Genomic DNA, 15000 nt, shown 5'->3' on the forward strand with positions numbered 1-15000 from the left:
CTCTTTGGACTGTTGTGCTTAGGCAGGTGTAGAGGTAGACTCAATGTTTTCTAAATTACTCAGGCAGGATGAGCATCTACCTCCATGGGCATGGCATGTTGATATAAATGCAAATTTGTCTTCATGATGGTTTCACAACCTAATTTCCTATTGGCCTATTCATTTTCATTTCTTACTCAAGGCCTACACCAGAAGTGAATAATATAAAATACAATATTAGTGACGTTACATTACATATTACAATATTAGTTACTTATTTATAATATAGGCTATGCAATTTATAAAATAATATGCCCCCACCCCGCGCGCCGGCGATTGGTCATTGTTTTTTTTGGTCCTGGAAATTTAGTAATATGTTTTGGAAAAGTCATGGGAAAAAATTGGTGAAAAAGTGTATGAACCCTGACACACACACACACACACACACACACACACACACACACACACACACACACACACACACACACACACACACACCAGGATTTTCTGCTCCCCCTTCTTATTTTTCCGTAACATTTCGGGAAAAAACCCTTCTTCAGATGTGAAAACATACAGAACACACCCCGTATAAACGTACAATTTCCGGGTAATCAGTGCTAATCACATGACCCTCATTGCAGGTGGTAACAGTTGCTCTCAATAATCACGCTCACATCCCAGACCATTTAACTAATGACAATGGTCTTTTTATCTGGTCTCTGTGTTTTGCCATGAGGAGGGGACCAAACATATGCTTTGACCGTATCAGCAAGTTGGCATGGCAATCAGAACACCACTACTGTAGTGATGGTCATGCACACTAGCAGTTTGATTTATTTTTCTTTAACTCTCTCTTACCCCCCCCCCCTCTCTCTCTCTCCCTCCCTTTCTCTCTCTCTCTCTCCCCCCCCTCTCTCTCTCTCTCTCTCTCCCTCTCGTACACACTCTCCCTCCCTTTCTCTCTCTCTCTCTCTCTCTCTCTCTCTCTCTCTCTCTCTCTCTCTCTCCCTTCCTCTCTGTCTCTCTCTCTCTCTTGTGATTGGTTTAGACAGCCTGCCATAGCTTGTCTTTTGATGAACAGGGGCATACATACGGTGAAGCAGATCCAACTCATAGTTTTGAAAAAAAAAAAAAAAAGCTTTTTCCTGCATAAAGCTACCAGAACAACACTGGTAAATAGCTTTTTTTCCTTCTGTAATTCCATCCCAGAGTTTGTGTCCAGAGAGACATTGAGCGACTAAAAAACAATAAAATTCATTTCAGCTGTTAAGCTCGATTTGGCACTTGGCAGAATGAAAGAGCCATGGGCTTGATAAATTACCCCAGTGAAATACCATTGTTATTTGGAGAAACAAGCCCAACTGACACCACCAGCATTAGCTTGTGCTAAAGTGGAAAACCGCCAACATTAATAGCGGCATTGATTTGGCCTTAGAAACACCGGTAATCGAGCCCGGTTTTGTACCAGGGGAACCTCTGTTTAACCAATAATATACAAACGTTGAAATGAAACAGAGTTGAACAGGCAAAGTTGTTTTATGTCAATGACATGATTTCTTTGGTTGTTCAAGTAATGAAAACTAGGAAATATCCAGTTACACCTTTTTGTGTATTTTTGTAAGTTTTGTTTTCATGTAAATGGAGCACCTCAATGATCTATAATTCATTTGCAAGCAGTCGTCTGTAGTTAACGAGCTTGTGAGTGTAGAGTAGAGTAGACTAGAGCCGCAGTAGTGAAGAATCCCAACAGTGCTATCACACACACACACACACACACACACACACACACACACACACACACACACACACACACACACACACACACACACACACACACACACACACACACACACACACACACACACACAAAATCACAGCTCAGAACTTTTCACAAAGTGCCATCACTGTTCCGACACCACACATCAAAGCAACTCTCTTTCTCCCTCTCTCTCTCTCTCTCTCTCTCTCTCTCTCTGACTCTCACTTATTCTCTCTCTCTCTCTCTCATACACACACACACACACACCAGAGTAGCTTTATAATCCATAAACAAAGTACCTGGCAACAAATACATATGCACACTCACTCAAACTCATATACACACTCACACAGAGACTCTCAAATTATGAGTGTCTATGAGTGTGTGTGTGTGTCTGTGTGTAATGCTCGTTCTCTTTCATGCGTATGGACACTCTCATTTCAGCCCAGCAACACAGGTGCGGCCGCCTGTCTTCAGGGACGGATGCTGTAATTATTGCCCATTATGCTGGAATAGGCTGTGCAGTGCAGAGAAGCCCTCTGATTGGTCTCTCCATCCTCAACTCTTCATTTAAAGCATATCATTGGCTCGTGCACAGTTCCCGGTTGTTTTTGATTGGTTATTAGCACTGCATGGGCGGGACTTGGCTCTGTGGAGAGCACGAGCTGGATGTTCATCAAGAACGCGTTCTAATTATTTATTTATTTTACGTATTGCAGTATGACACACATCTCGTTGCTAAGTATGTTTGTAATGAGAGGTGGTGACTTTTTGAATGACATGCTCTACACATGTATTATCAGTGATATTATCCTCTAACGTAAGGTTTCTCAACGCGGGCTCTGCAGGGGGCGTTAGTGGGCCTTCGAGAAGGAGTCAGCTGAGAGTGGTTTCGCTCAGTTGCATATGGGGGGCATAAGTACTGAGGGCGTCGTTGGCTGGCTTATGGGGGGTCAAGGGGGCGTTGGAAGGCTTATGATGAGGTCAAGGGGGCGTGGGCTGGCTTAGTATGAGATCAAGGGGGTGTTGGAAGGTCTATGATGAGGTCACAGGGGAGTTTGTTCAAATAAAAGAGATGAGAACCACTGGTCTAAAGCATGGCAGGAGATTACCCATAATGACATAGCAGTTAGCATTTAGCGATTGAGGGATTATGTATAAATGAGCGCTATATTTGGCGCACTGCCGGGAATGCAGGCATGGCATGGCATCACTCATCGCATGGCGGATCCTCTTACCTTTGAAGTGTATAGTGTATACGCTTTAGCGCTATACTGTGTTAGCGATGCCACACTCATCACCGCTAGCGATGGATTTCCTTACCTTTGAGGTTTTAAGGCCCTTTAGTGACGCTATCTATATTGTGTTATCGATGCAGCGCCTGCTGCCTTTAGAGGCATATTGTGTTAGCATTGCGACGTCCAGGCCTGTTAGTGGAGGGGGATTTCCTTAGCGCTGCGTTAGCGTCTAAGCTGGAGCTTCCTCTTAGCGGGGCCTTTTGTGGAAGGAAAAAGGGGCCGTCGTTATCAGTATGATGCGTTACATGGTGCACACACACACACACACACACACACACACACCGACTCGCACACAGACTCACTCACACACACACACACACACACACACACACACACACACACACACACACACACACACACACACATACACATACTATATCTTACACACAGACACACTCACACATTGCCTTTTGTGGAAGAAGCGCTGTAGCTGCTGTAATCAGTATGATGTTGCATCACTCACACACACACACACACACACACACACACACACACACACACACACACACACACACACACACACACACACACACACACACACACACACACACACACACACACACACACACACACACACGTAAACACACAAACACACACACACACACCCTTTTGGGCCTTTTGTGTTTCGGAAGAAGGGGGTGCGGTAATCAGTGGAGATGATCTGCATTCAAAAGAGGCTAAATCCCGTAAGCTGCTGCAGCCAAACACAGATTGCAGTAATTAATATGATGCGTTAGATGCTGCTTTATACACTCACACACACACACACACACGCACGCACACACACACACTTCCAAACACACGCACAAACACAAACACACACACACACACACACACACACACACACATGCGCGCACACACACACATGCGCGCACACACACACACACACACACTGTCTTCTTCCTTTATAGACTATAGCGACACACGCTAACAAACACGCACACACACACACACGGGCACGCGCACACACACACACATTAAGTCTCAGGAAGACACTCATGGACCACTCTAGGGAACTGGGGAGATGAAAGAGATGTACACAGGCATTCACCGATAAACACCAGCACACACACACACACACTTTCTCTCTCACACGCATGCGCACACACACACACACACACACACACACACACACACACACACACACACACACACACACACACACACACACACACACACACACACACACACACACACACACACACACACACACACACACACACACCACAAACAGATTTAATCACTCAGCAGAGAGAAGGAATCTCACAACACATAAACACATAAAGAAGATGCAAGAGTGTGATCTGTAATTGCATACACACACACACACACACACACACACACACACACACACACACACACACACACACACACACACACACACACACACACACACACACACACCTACATTTGTATGCACACAAATACAATCCAACACATTTTCCACACTTATTTAATAAACATGCATAATGACATGAACTCATTTGCATATGCGCTTACACACACTGTAGATGGGATAGATGCTGTTTGTCTCATGTAATTAAATTGTTTGTGTATGTGTGTGTGCGTGTGTTTGTGTGTCCGTGTGTGTGTGTGTCTGCGTGCCTGCGTGTGTGTCTGCGTGCGTGCGTGTGTGTGTGTGTGTGTGTGTCTGCGTGCGTGCGTACGTTTGTGTGTGTGCATCTGTTAAAGACTCTGCTGACCACAATCACTACATACAGGTTTATCCCTGCTGAGTAGCGCTTCTTTTGAAGTGTGAAAAACTAAGGTTGAGGCTTTGTAAGCACGCAGCTGGTACGCGTGGAAATGTTAAGTGATGAAGTCCCATGTGGCCCACATGCAGATTACCTTTACTAGATTGTGAATTTGATGATTCACATAGTATGCTGCGAGGCAATGCAAGGCAAGGCAAGTTCATTTGTTTAGCGTGTTTCATACACAGGTGCAATTCAATGTGCTTCACAAAAAAACAAATGCAAAAAGAAAGGAAACAAGAAAGAAAAAAATAGAGTCAAAGAAAATTGAAAACATTAAGATAAAAACATATGGTAAAAAATAAGTGATATATAATTTAATATAGGGGAAAGCATCTGAGAACAGCTTTGTCTTGAGTCTAGATTTAAAGCTATCAATAGTGGGTGCATTTTTTACGTCATCTGGAAGCTGGTTCCAAAGCCTTGCAGCATAGAAGCTAAAGGCTGCCTCTCCACACTTAGTTTTGACTTTTGGAATTACCAGCAAATTCTTCTCCGTTGACCTTAGTGACCTGGTTGGTGCATACAGCTGAAACATATCTAGTAGATAGGTGGGTCCCATTCCATTTAATGATTTAAGCACTAGAAGCATTGCCTTAAAATCAATTCTGTGGCTTACTGGGAGCAAATGCAGCGATCTCAAAATTGGAGTAATGTGGTCGAACTTCCTTGTTTTTGTAAGAACCCTTGTTGCTGCATTTTGTATAAGTTGAATCTGTTTGATGGTCTTTTTGGGGAGGCCTGTAAAAAAACCTTGCTAGAAATTAAGGCATGTATTAGCTTCTCCAGATCATGTTTTGACATAAGGCCCCTAAATTTAGAGACGTTTTTTTCCGTGGTAAAATGCAGACTTAGTAATGGCTTTCATGTGATTGTTTAAGTTTAGGTCGCTGTCAATGAGAACACAAAGATTTTTAACAGTATCCCTTGCTTTCAGTCCCTTCGTTTCAAGGATAGTAGCAATCTTTTGTCTGCACACGCATACATATACCTTCAGGCATGATACATGCTCATGTATCGGTTTGCATTTGTGTCTAAAATAGTGGAGAAGGTTACTCATATATACTGTACACTACACATCTAGTATGCTCTACACACACGCGCACATACACACGCGCGCATACACACGCGCGCACACACACACACACACACACACACACACACGCACACACACACACACACACACACACACACACACACACACACACACACACACACACACACACACACACACATCGCTATCAAACGGGTGCACACACACACACACACACGCCTGCACAGTCATAGTCCCTTAACATGCACCGTTCCACCATTGGACCACACGTTCCACGCGTTGGTAATAGACATATTGTAATACATATGTGTAAAAGTCTGGAAAAACTTAAATAGCATAGTACTACACAGGGTGACAGGGTCATTGCCATTCTGAAAACAGCTAATTTATAACGGGGCAGTGGTGTTTCAGGTGGTAGAGCAGCCGTTCGGCAACCCAAAGGTTGCAGGTTCAAAGTCCGCTGTGCCTGATCCCATCGATGTGTCCTTGAGCAGGATACTTAACCCCAAGTTGCTCCTGGTGGAAGGGTGGTACCCTACGTGGTAGCCACTGCCACCAGTGTGTGAATGGGTGAATGTGAGGCGTGCTGTGTCACAATGACAATGGGAGTTTCCCAATTGGGTTTTCAATGTAAAGAGCTTTGAGTGCTCGAAGGAGTGGAAAGACGTTGTACATAAATGCAGTCCATTTACTTATTTTTCTTTTCTTCCAGATGCCCCGAAGATTCTGGGTGCGGTGACGGTGTACACGTGGGAGGGCAACCCGGCCAACATCAGCTGTGAGGTGCAAGCCCACCCCAGCGACGTCGCCCTCTACTGGCTCCGCGACGGACTGCAGCTGCCCTCGCCCAACACCACCAACATCCGTATATTCAATACGCCCAGCGCCAGCTACCTAGAGGTATGTGCATACACACACACACACACGCGCGCACACACACACACACCTAGCGCTGGCTACTTAGAGGTATATACACATACACACACACGCACACAACAAAGTCAATATTTTTTGGTTGTGGTTTGTGTTATATTGAAGAAGGCTTGTGCCCAACAAGTTTTCAGCAATTACACATTTTCTTGGAAGGTGAAAGACGCTTTGCAAGGAAGATCTCACGGCCCTGCCGTGGCTCTAGCGGTAGGGCACTGGGCTGCTATGCTGGCGACTCAGGTTCAATTCCAGCCCGGCTCATTTGCTGACCCTTCCCCATCCTTCTCTCCACACTCATTTCCTGTCAAGCTTCACTATCTTATCATAAATAAAGTGAAAAAAAAAGACCAAAAGAAGAAAGACAGATCTCACAAGCTTGTTAGAAGATGTCCCATTCAATAGTGTGGCAAGTGGGAATTTTTTAAAGCGATGGTTCGGAGTAGATTCACCCTAATGCCATTTGAATCCATCCATCCATCCAGTAGTCCCACCCGAAGTGTTTTCTGGTTTGGGCGAACATAAGCAGAGTTACCTAGTTATTATATGGTTATTCCGGATCCGAATAGCTTGGAGCAAGTGTGAATGGATCCCGGCAATATCTCCAAACTTACCCCTCAAAAATCACATGTCATGACACCAAACTTCTACAGTAGTACAAATATGATCTGTACTCACAAAACGAAGCATTCAGAAGTTTGTAAATAGTACAGGAGTTTATTATTATCAACACAAGTCGAATAGCTTCCTTGCTGCTAAAGCGGAGTCAACGTTATTTCCGTCATCTGAGACAAGCCCTCATTGCATGACAGGAGCTAGAATTAGACTAATGAATCTTGTCAGGAAATTGGTCTTGTCCGACTTATCCTATCGCTGGATGCTTTACAAGTAGGCTACAGGTAACATGGTCTCCCATACCCTGCAATGACTTGGTGAAACCAGAGTGTGCTTGTAGAACACACCCTTTGCCAGCATCCGAAAGGTAATCACATATCCAAACCCACAAATACACACACGCACAGACACACACACATGCACACGCACACACACAAACACACACACACACACACACACTTATTGTATATTGTGTATTTAATATTGTGCACTTATTGTATATGCCGTGCACATGCACACACACACACACGCGCGCGCGCACACGCGCGCGCACACACACACACACACACACACACACACACACACACACACACACACACACACATGTAACTACTTCCATCTCACAAAGGTGTGTGTTATGTGGACATGCACTTAATGTATATGCCACAAACACACACATATGTAACTACTTCCCCCAAAGTGTGTGTTATGTACTTGCTTTTTTTATTGCAGCGGCTGTATCTACAAGTGCAATACACTATATTGAACCAGTTTTATTGAAGCACGCACACAAACAATAGACATACTCTTATTGTATATGACACACACACACACACACACACACACACACACACACACACACACACACACACACACACACACACACACACACACACACACACGCACGAACGCACGCACGTGATTCACATAGGAATTGTTCCATTAGTGCTCGTGTTGGCCTCTGTGTTGGCAGAGGTTGCAATGGACTCTTAATAATAGATGAAGAGCTAGACCCTGGGTGGCTGCACAACAGTGTGTATGTGTGTGTGCGTGCGTGCATGTGTGTGTGGGAAGGGGGGGGGTAGTTTGTGTGCGCGCTTTTGCATGTGTGCATTTATGTAATTGTTAGAGGTGCTCCGATTGCTCGGCAGCCGATCATGATCGGCCGATAATGGCCAAAAATAGCCTGATCAGTGATCGGAAAAACATGCCGATCAAAAAACCGATCCAGAGATATTAAATTCCTCACGCAACCATTTTGCCTTTACACCTGGCGCTGCCTGCATGTAGCCTAGGTGCTGGCTCTGCACAGCTGCTGCACCAAAATAAGGCATCTTTACTTGTCTTTAACTTTTTGGAATTCCCTCCTTAATTTTCACCATTTATAATCATATCTGCATCAACAATGATCTGATTTTCCGATCCATGCGCCGTTTACATGACGCTTGTAATTTGCGAATGACGTGAAAGTCTCGCCATGTCTGCTATTTTGAGTTACAGCCTGTCAGCACGCAACAACTAAACGTTTCCAAAACAATCATCAACGGTATTGTTTTTAAAGTTGTAGCCTAATGGACAGCCAGGTCATTAGTTTGTAGTCGCTGCAACACCAAACAGCAACAGAGGGAGAGTGGACGGTGAAACTCAATGAGTCTGTGCAGGGAATTCTACAATCTATGACAGTGTTACAGAGAAAGAGCTTTCCTCGCAGACACGCTGTGTTGTGCGTGTTGCCTGTTCTTTCAAGTGAAGTTTTTTTCTTGTTTTGTGTATGTAGAATCTCAAGTGTTTCAGTCACAATGTAATTTGCGATAGACTACTTCTCGCCAGTTAGCCATTTTACGTTATAACCTGTGTAGTTGCCTCGGTCAGCACGCGACAAGTTCACGTTGTCCGCCCAAGCACGTCAACGTTATTGTTTTCAAAGTTGTAATTGACAGTCAGTCGATTAGTTTGATAGTCGCTGAAACGCCAAACGGCGACAGGTGAGGGGAGAGGGAGAGAGCTCAGTCTCAGAACGGTCGCGGAGCACTGCAGCTGTGCTCTCTGAGTGACAGAGAAGGGAGGGGCTCTCCTCACAAGGCTGCTCATTTAAAGCGACAGGGTTTTTTATCGTATGCAGAAGACGAGAGACTGAGATCCAGGTGTCTGAGCTTCAATTCAATCTTAAATAGTTTAGTAATTATATGCAATAACTTGTAAATTGATTAATACTGTAGACTTACTTGTAGGCTATATTACCAACACTAGTCTGAAAGAGCTGAAAGATAATAATAATAATAATAATAGCCTAATAATAATAATAATAATAATAGCCTAATAATAGGCCTACATTGTGAAAGCGACATGTGCAAATTAAGATTGATTTGTTTATAGCCAGAAATGGTATTTAATAAGGATAATTAATAGGCTATTAAAAAAAATAATTTATGTGATCGGCAATGATCGGTGATCGGCAGATAAAGATTTTTGGTGATCGGTATCGGTGATCGGGCCAAAAAATGATGATCGGAGCACCTCTAGTAATTGTGTGTGTGTGTGTGTGTGTGTGTGTGTGTGTGTGTGTGTGTGTGTGTGTGTGTGTGTGTGTGTGTGTGTGTGTGTGTGTGTGTGTGTGTGTGTGTGTGTGATGATGATGGAGGTGTGTGTGTGTGTGTGTGCATGTGTGCACCTTTGAGAGGACGAGAGAGGCATTTAGAGAGCAGGTCACAATACAACACAACCTTCATGACCTAAATTGCATGTGTACGCGTGAATGTGCATGCGCACGCGCGCGTGTGTGTGTGTGCACATTTGTGTACGTGTGAATGTGCATGTGTGGTAGAGAGTGTCCTACAGAGGGTCATCTCAATGCACTTCACATATAACTCTGGTGTGTGTGTGTGTGTGTGTGTGTGTGTGTGTGTGTGTGTGTGTGTGTGTGTGTGTGTGTGTGTGTGTGTGTGTGTGTGTGTGTGTGTTTGTGTGTGTGTGTTCTGTGTGTGTGTGCTTATGAGAGAGAGAGAGAGAGAGAGAGAGAGAGAGAGAGAGAGAGAGAGAGAGAGAGAGAGAGAGAGAGAGAGAGAGAGAAAGAGAGTTTGTTTGTGTGTGTTTGCATGTGTTTGTGGGCACGTGTATGGCTTGGTTCTGTGCGTGACTGAGCCTGACTGTGTGTTGTGTGTGTAAAGTAGTGGTGGGTATGTGGCAGGATAAATCTGTCATTGGGAGTGTATGTGACAGACACAATTGCCTCTGTATCTTTGCATGTGTGTGTGTGGGAGGCTGTCATGTGTGTGTGTGTGCGTGTGCGTGCGGGTGTGCGTGCGAGAGTGTGTGTGTGTGTGTGTGTGCGTGTGCGTGCGGGTGTGCGTGCGAGAGTGTGTGTGTGTGTGTATGTGTGAGAATAGTAGAAAATGCATTTGTATATGAGTGGCTGTTGCTATGCGAGAGCTGAGACAGGGACGTGACAGAAATAAAGGGAGTGTGTGTATGTGCCTGTTTGCAGATTTGTGTGTGTTTATGTTTTTTTTTTTGCTCCTATTATTATTCTGCTGTTTTATGCTGTTATACGTGGTTATGTCATTAGCTGTTCTGGTACATTTGCTTTTGTGAAGCACATGGAAATGCCTCTGTGCCTTAACCCATTGATGCCTAAAGCACCTGCAAAAAACCCCTGCTGAATACTTAAGCCCTTGTTGGGAGAGTTGCCCTCAGCCTATAAAACCCTAAATATCTTAGCCTCTGATGCACATAAAAACATGAAATAAGTTGCATTTAAACCCTAAGACCCTCATCTTGCAGTAGAATGTGTTCATTCAGCTGTATCTACCCACATTTAAAAAAAAAAAAGCTAAAATCTCAAGAGCCTGAATGCAGCGTGTATGTGTCTTCATGTACCAAAGGTCAAGCAGCATATACGAGTCATCTTTCTAAAATGGGTTAGAGCGATACTGTACCGTTTCTGGAAATATGCTCATCATACACCTTCAGTTAAATAATTGAGTTTGTCCTGTACTTCCCCTCGTTCTCTGAGTCTGGCAGTGCAAGTTTACCTCCTAGCTAACATTTAGCATCGAATCCTCCCAGCTAGCTGGACCCATTGGATATTCGGCCAGGTTTAATATAATGCAAATATTCAGCCAGGATTAATATTATGCAAATATTAAGCAAAAAATTACCTGTTGCAGCCAATCAAATCTATAGCATAAATGTTTCGATTGATATGATTCGCCACCGCTGCGACCTGCTGACTGTTGAGGCGTCAGAATGGACCACTGAATTTTGCTTTTCTTGTTTCGCCTGCTTGTGTCCACGGCCACGGCATAACCTGATGTCTCCTCCCATCTCCTGCAGGTGACTCCAGAGTCCCAAAACGACTTTGGCAGCTACAACTGCACTGCCTCCAACGAGATCGGCACAGAGTCCAAAGAGTTCATCCTCATTCAGGCCGGTGAGTTTGAGCTTGTGGGTGTGTGTGTGTGACGTTACCCCATGTGTGTCCGTGTCTGGTTGTATCTTTTATGTGGGTCGAAAAGTGTGTAAATGAATCAGATGCCCAGGTAGACCAGTAGATCAGCTGTCTAGCTCGCCTTCATGAACTGCCCCTGTATGTATGCTGCTTGTTTGAAGCTGCAGTTGATAAGACCACCCATTCCTTCACTCACCTGCTAACTGAACTGGTGCCTCATTGCCTTAAAACACACCCCATTGAGCCGTTGGAAATGTTCTAAATTGGTTGGCTCCGTATCTCAACGGAGTTGGAGATGTTTTAGATAGCATGCCTGGCCTGACTAAATGAGTTTGCGAAAGTTTGTTAATCACCACAGTTGGCATGGACGGGCTCAGCCCTGGCTAGTGTATGTATGTACATGCACGTGTGTGTGTGTGTGTGTGTGTGTGTGTGTGTGTGTGTGTGTGTGTGTGTGTGTGTGTGTGTGTGTGTGTGTGTGTGTGTGTGTGTGTGTGTGTGTGTGTGTGTGTGTGTGTGTGTGTGTGACAGACACAGAAGAGCTGTGTCTAATTTTGACATCAAACGACAGCCTCCCACTTGTGCTCTGTGCGTCTGTGATGGCCTCATCTGTTTCCATCAGCAGTATTTAGCCTGGACCCTCCCTCTCCTCTAAAGGCCTTTCATCATCATCAAGAACTAGGAGGGGTGCCGTGCCACGCGTGCTGTAGGTGTGTGTGTGTGTGTGTGTGTGTGTGTGTGTGTGTGTGTGTGTGTGTGTGTGTGTGTGTGTGTGTGTGTGTGTGTGTGTGTGTGTGTGTGTGTGTGTGTGTGTATGCGCGCGTGCATGCGTGCATAGGTTTGTATATGTATATGTCTGAGTTTGTGTGTGTGTGTGCGTGTGCGTGTGTGTGTGTGTTGACAGGTTGTAGATGTGTGAAGGAATGCACCGTATGTGTCTGTGTGTGTGTGTGTGTGTGTGTGTGTCTTTGCAGTCACACTGTGCGAACTCCGTGGCAGGCACCTCCCAACCATTATCACTTCATTTAGATAAAATTGATTCATCAGCTTGTTAGAGCAAAGTGACAATTATGCAAACAGACTTGAGCCTCCGCCTGCACTGTCACACCACGCGTGTCACACTACGCCTAGAGCCACCGTTTCTAAAGATATGACAACTCAGAGACACAGGGACAATCTAAAGATGTCACAAACGCACCGGAAGCTTCTCAGCATGTGGCGTGCTTGCAGGAGCTTTGTATAGATGTGACATGCTGTGCACACATCAACATTGCAGACAAAACTGAATCATACGATGACACAGAAGCACCAGAACATTCTAATACAAAGATGGAATAAAATCATAGAGGCATTCTAAAGATGGGATGGAATCATATGGGCATCATGAGGATGGGATCAAATCAGAAACGGTGAGAAGAACTGATCAAAGAATCTTTGATCAAATCAGGGGCATTCTAAAGATGGGGTAGAATCACAGATACATTCTAAAGATGAAATGAAATCATAGATGCAGTCTAATATGAGATAGAATTATGAATAGTATGCATAGTAAAGACAGAATAGAATCATAGATCCAGTGTAGATGGGATGAAATTAGATGGGAGCATTCTCCAGATGTGATTGAATCAGGAGCATTCAAAAGATGAGGTGGAATCATAGATGCATTGAATATAGGATGGAATAGATGCGGTTGGATGGAATCATAGATCCATTGTAGATGAAACGATAGTAGGAGCATTCTCAAGATGTGATGGAATCAGAGGCATTCTAGCTTTCTGAAAAATGAGATGAAATCATTGTACTCTAAAGATAGAGTACACAGGGACATTCTAAATATGTGGAATCGAAGGGACATTCTAAAGATGGAACAGAACCGTAGAGGTACGTAGATTCCAAAGAGGCGATGGAAGCACAGGAGCATTCTTAAGACACTGGAGACTTTTTTTTCAATCCTGAAGATGCAAGGAATGTAGAAACATCTGAAAAGAGTGAAGGGTGGGGCACGGATTCTTATGTGATGCAGGGAAGAAACATTCTAACGATGTGTTCGATGCACAGCAGCATTCTGATGATGTGACAGATGCACAGAATAATTTCTTCAGCTATTTTCCCCTTTCACAACCATAGCAGAGAGATATACTTAAAGAATCGCTGACCATAGTCTAGGTCTATTAGTCAGTGCCCTATAGACAGTTTCATGGAACGTTTGCTTGTTGCTTGGTGACATGATATGGCCCGAAGTAAACTTCCGGTCTGCTAATGTTTTGGTAGGCTGTAATCTGTCGGCACTGCCAATATAATTACAAACGGTTTTAATATTGGTGAAAAAAAAATGCTTTTTAAAAATGTTGTTCTGCGGTAGGGTGCAACTTCACTTCTGGTACCAATCCGCTGACAAACGTGACGCGGATAATTCATGTGTAGGCCTACATGATGCCCAGTCTGCACATCTTACCAAAGCAGACCTATGGTTGCCACATTTCGTGGTTTAAAAAAAAACGGGACACATTGTCGTGCGAGCGTGAACCATTTATGATATGTGTTTATTTCAATGGGCTAATATGAATTTGTGCATTTTTTTTTTTAAACGGGGACGTTATTTCACTTTCCTGGACAGACGATAACAAACCTAGCCTACAGTAGGCTAGAAACCTTGGGGTGTGGCGACATTACGAGACTGTTTCCATTTTGTAAGTTTTCGTGAAAATAGCCAACTTTGTAAGCGCTTGAAGATAGCATTCATACTTTGCAGTATTTTTCTCTTTCGAGCGCACACCAGGATGTTACTGTCGTGCATTCGTGCCTGTGTGAGGCTGCCTTTTGATTCAATCTGAAAGGACCACCTGTGTATCAGTGGCAGCAACAGATAAACAGACAGACAGACCAGACGAAACCTCACCACCAAATACCAGAGTAGGCTATTTTACCTAAAATCAGGTAACCATGTGGTCACGGACATTCAATATTTGCTTAAAAACACCCTGTACACGAGTGACGAGTCACAACCAGCTAATGACAACATGTGAGTTCAAGCCAGCAACTTGACTCAAAGCATACACAGCACAACAAAAAAACAAAACCCTGTTCAACCGTGCAGACGTCCCTGACTACTGTATTAAACTTGCCTTACCTTAAAACTTTTCTTGACCCCGGCACATCTCGTAATT

The 15000-nt window shown here is 44.2% G+C and overlaps 1 protein-coding gene across 2 annotated transcripts in view; it reads left to right on the plus strand.

Moving 5' to 3' along the window:
- Nucleotides 1-15000, plus strand: part of ncam1b (neural cell adhesion molecule 1b) — a 253942-nt gene that overhangs the window by 184981 nt on the left and 53961 nt on the right. For both annotated transcript variants that reach the window (XM_063207333.1, XM_063207334.1), the window contains 2 exons: nucleotides 6557-6744; nucleotides 11719-11815. In XM_063207333.1, coding sequence (XP_063063403.1) covers nucleotides 6557-6744; nucleotides 11719-11815 — 285 coding nt within the window. The remainder of the gene's footprint in view (nucleotides 1-6556; nucleotides 6745-11718; nucleotides 11816-15000) is intronic.

Source organism: Engraulis encrasicolus, chromosome 9, assembly GCF_034702125.1.
Source record: "Engraulis encrasicolus isolate BLACKSEA-1 chromosome 9, IST_EnEncr_1.0, whole genome shotgun sequence".
NCBI lineage: Eukaryota > Metazoa > Chordata > Actinopteri > Clupeiformes > Engraulidae > Engraulis > Engraulis encrasicolus.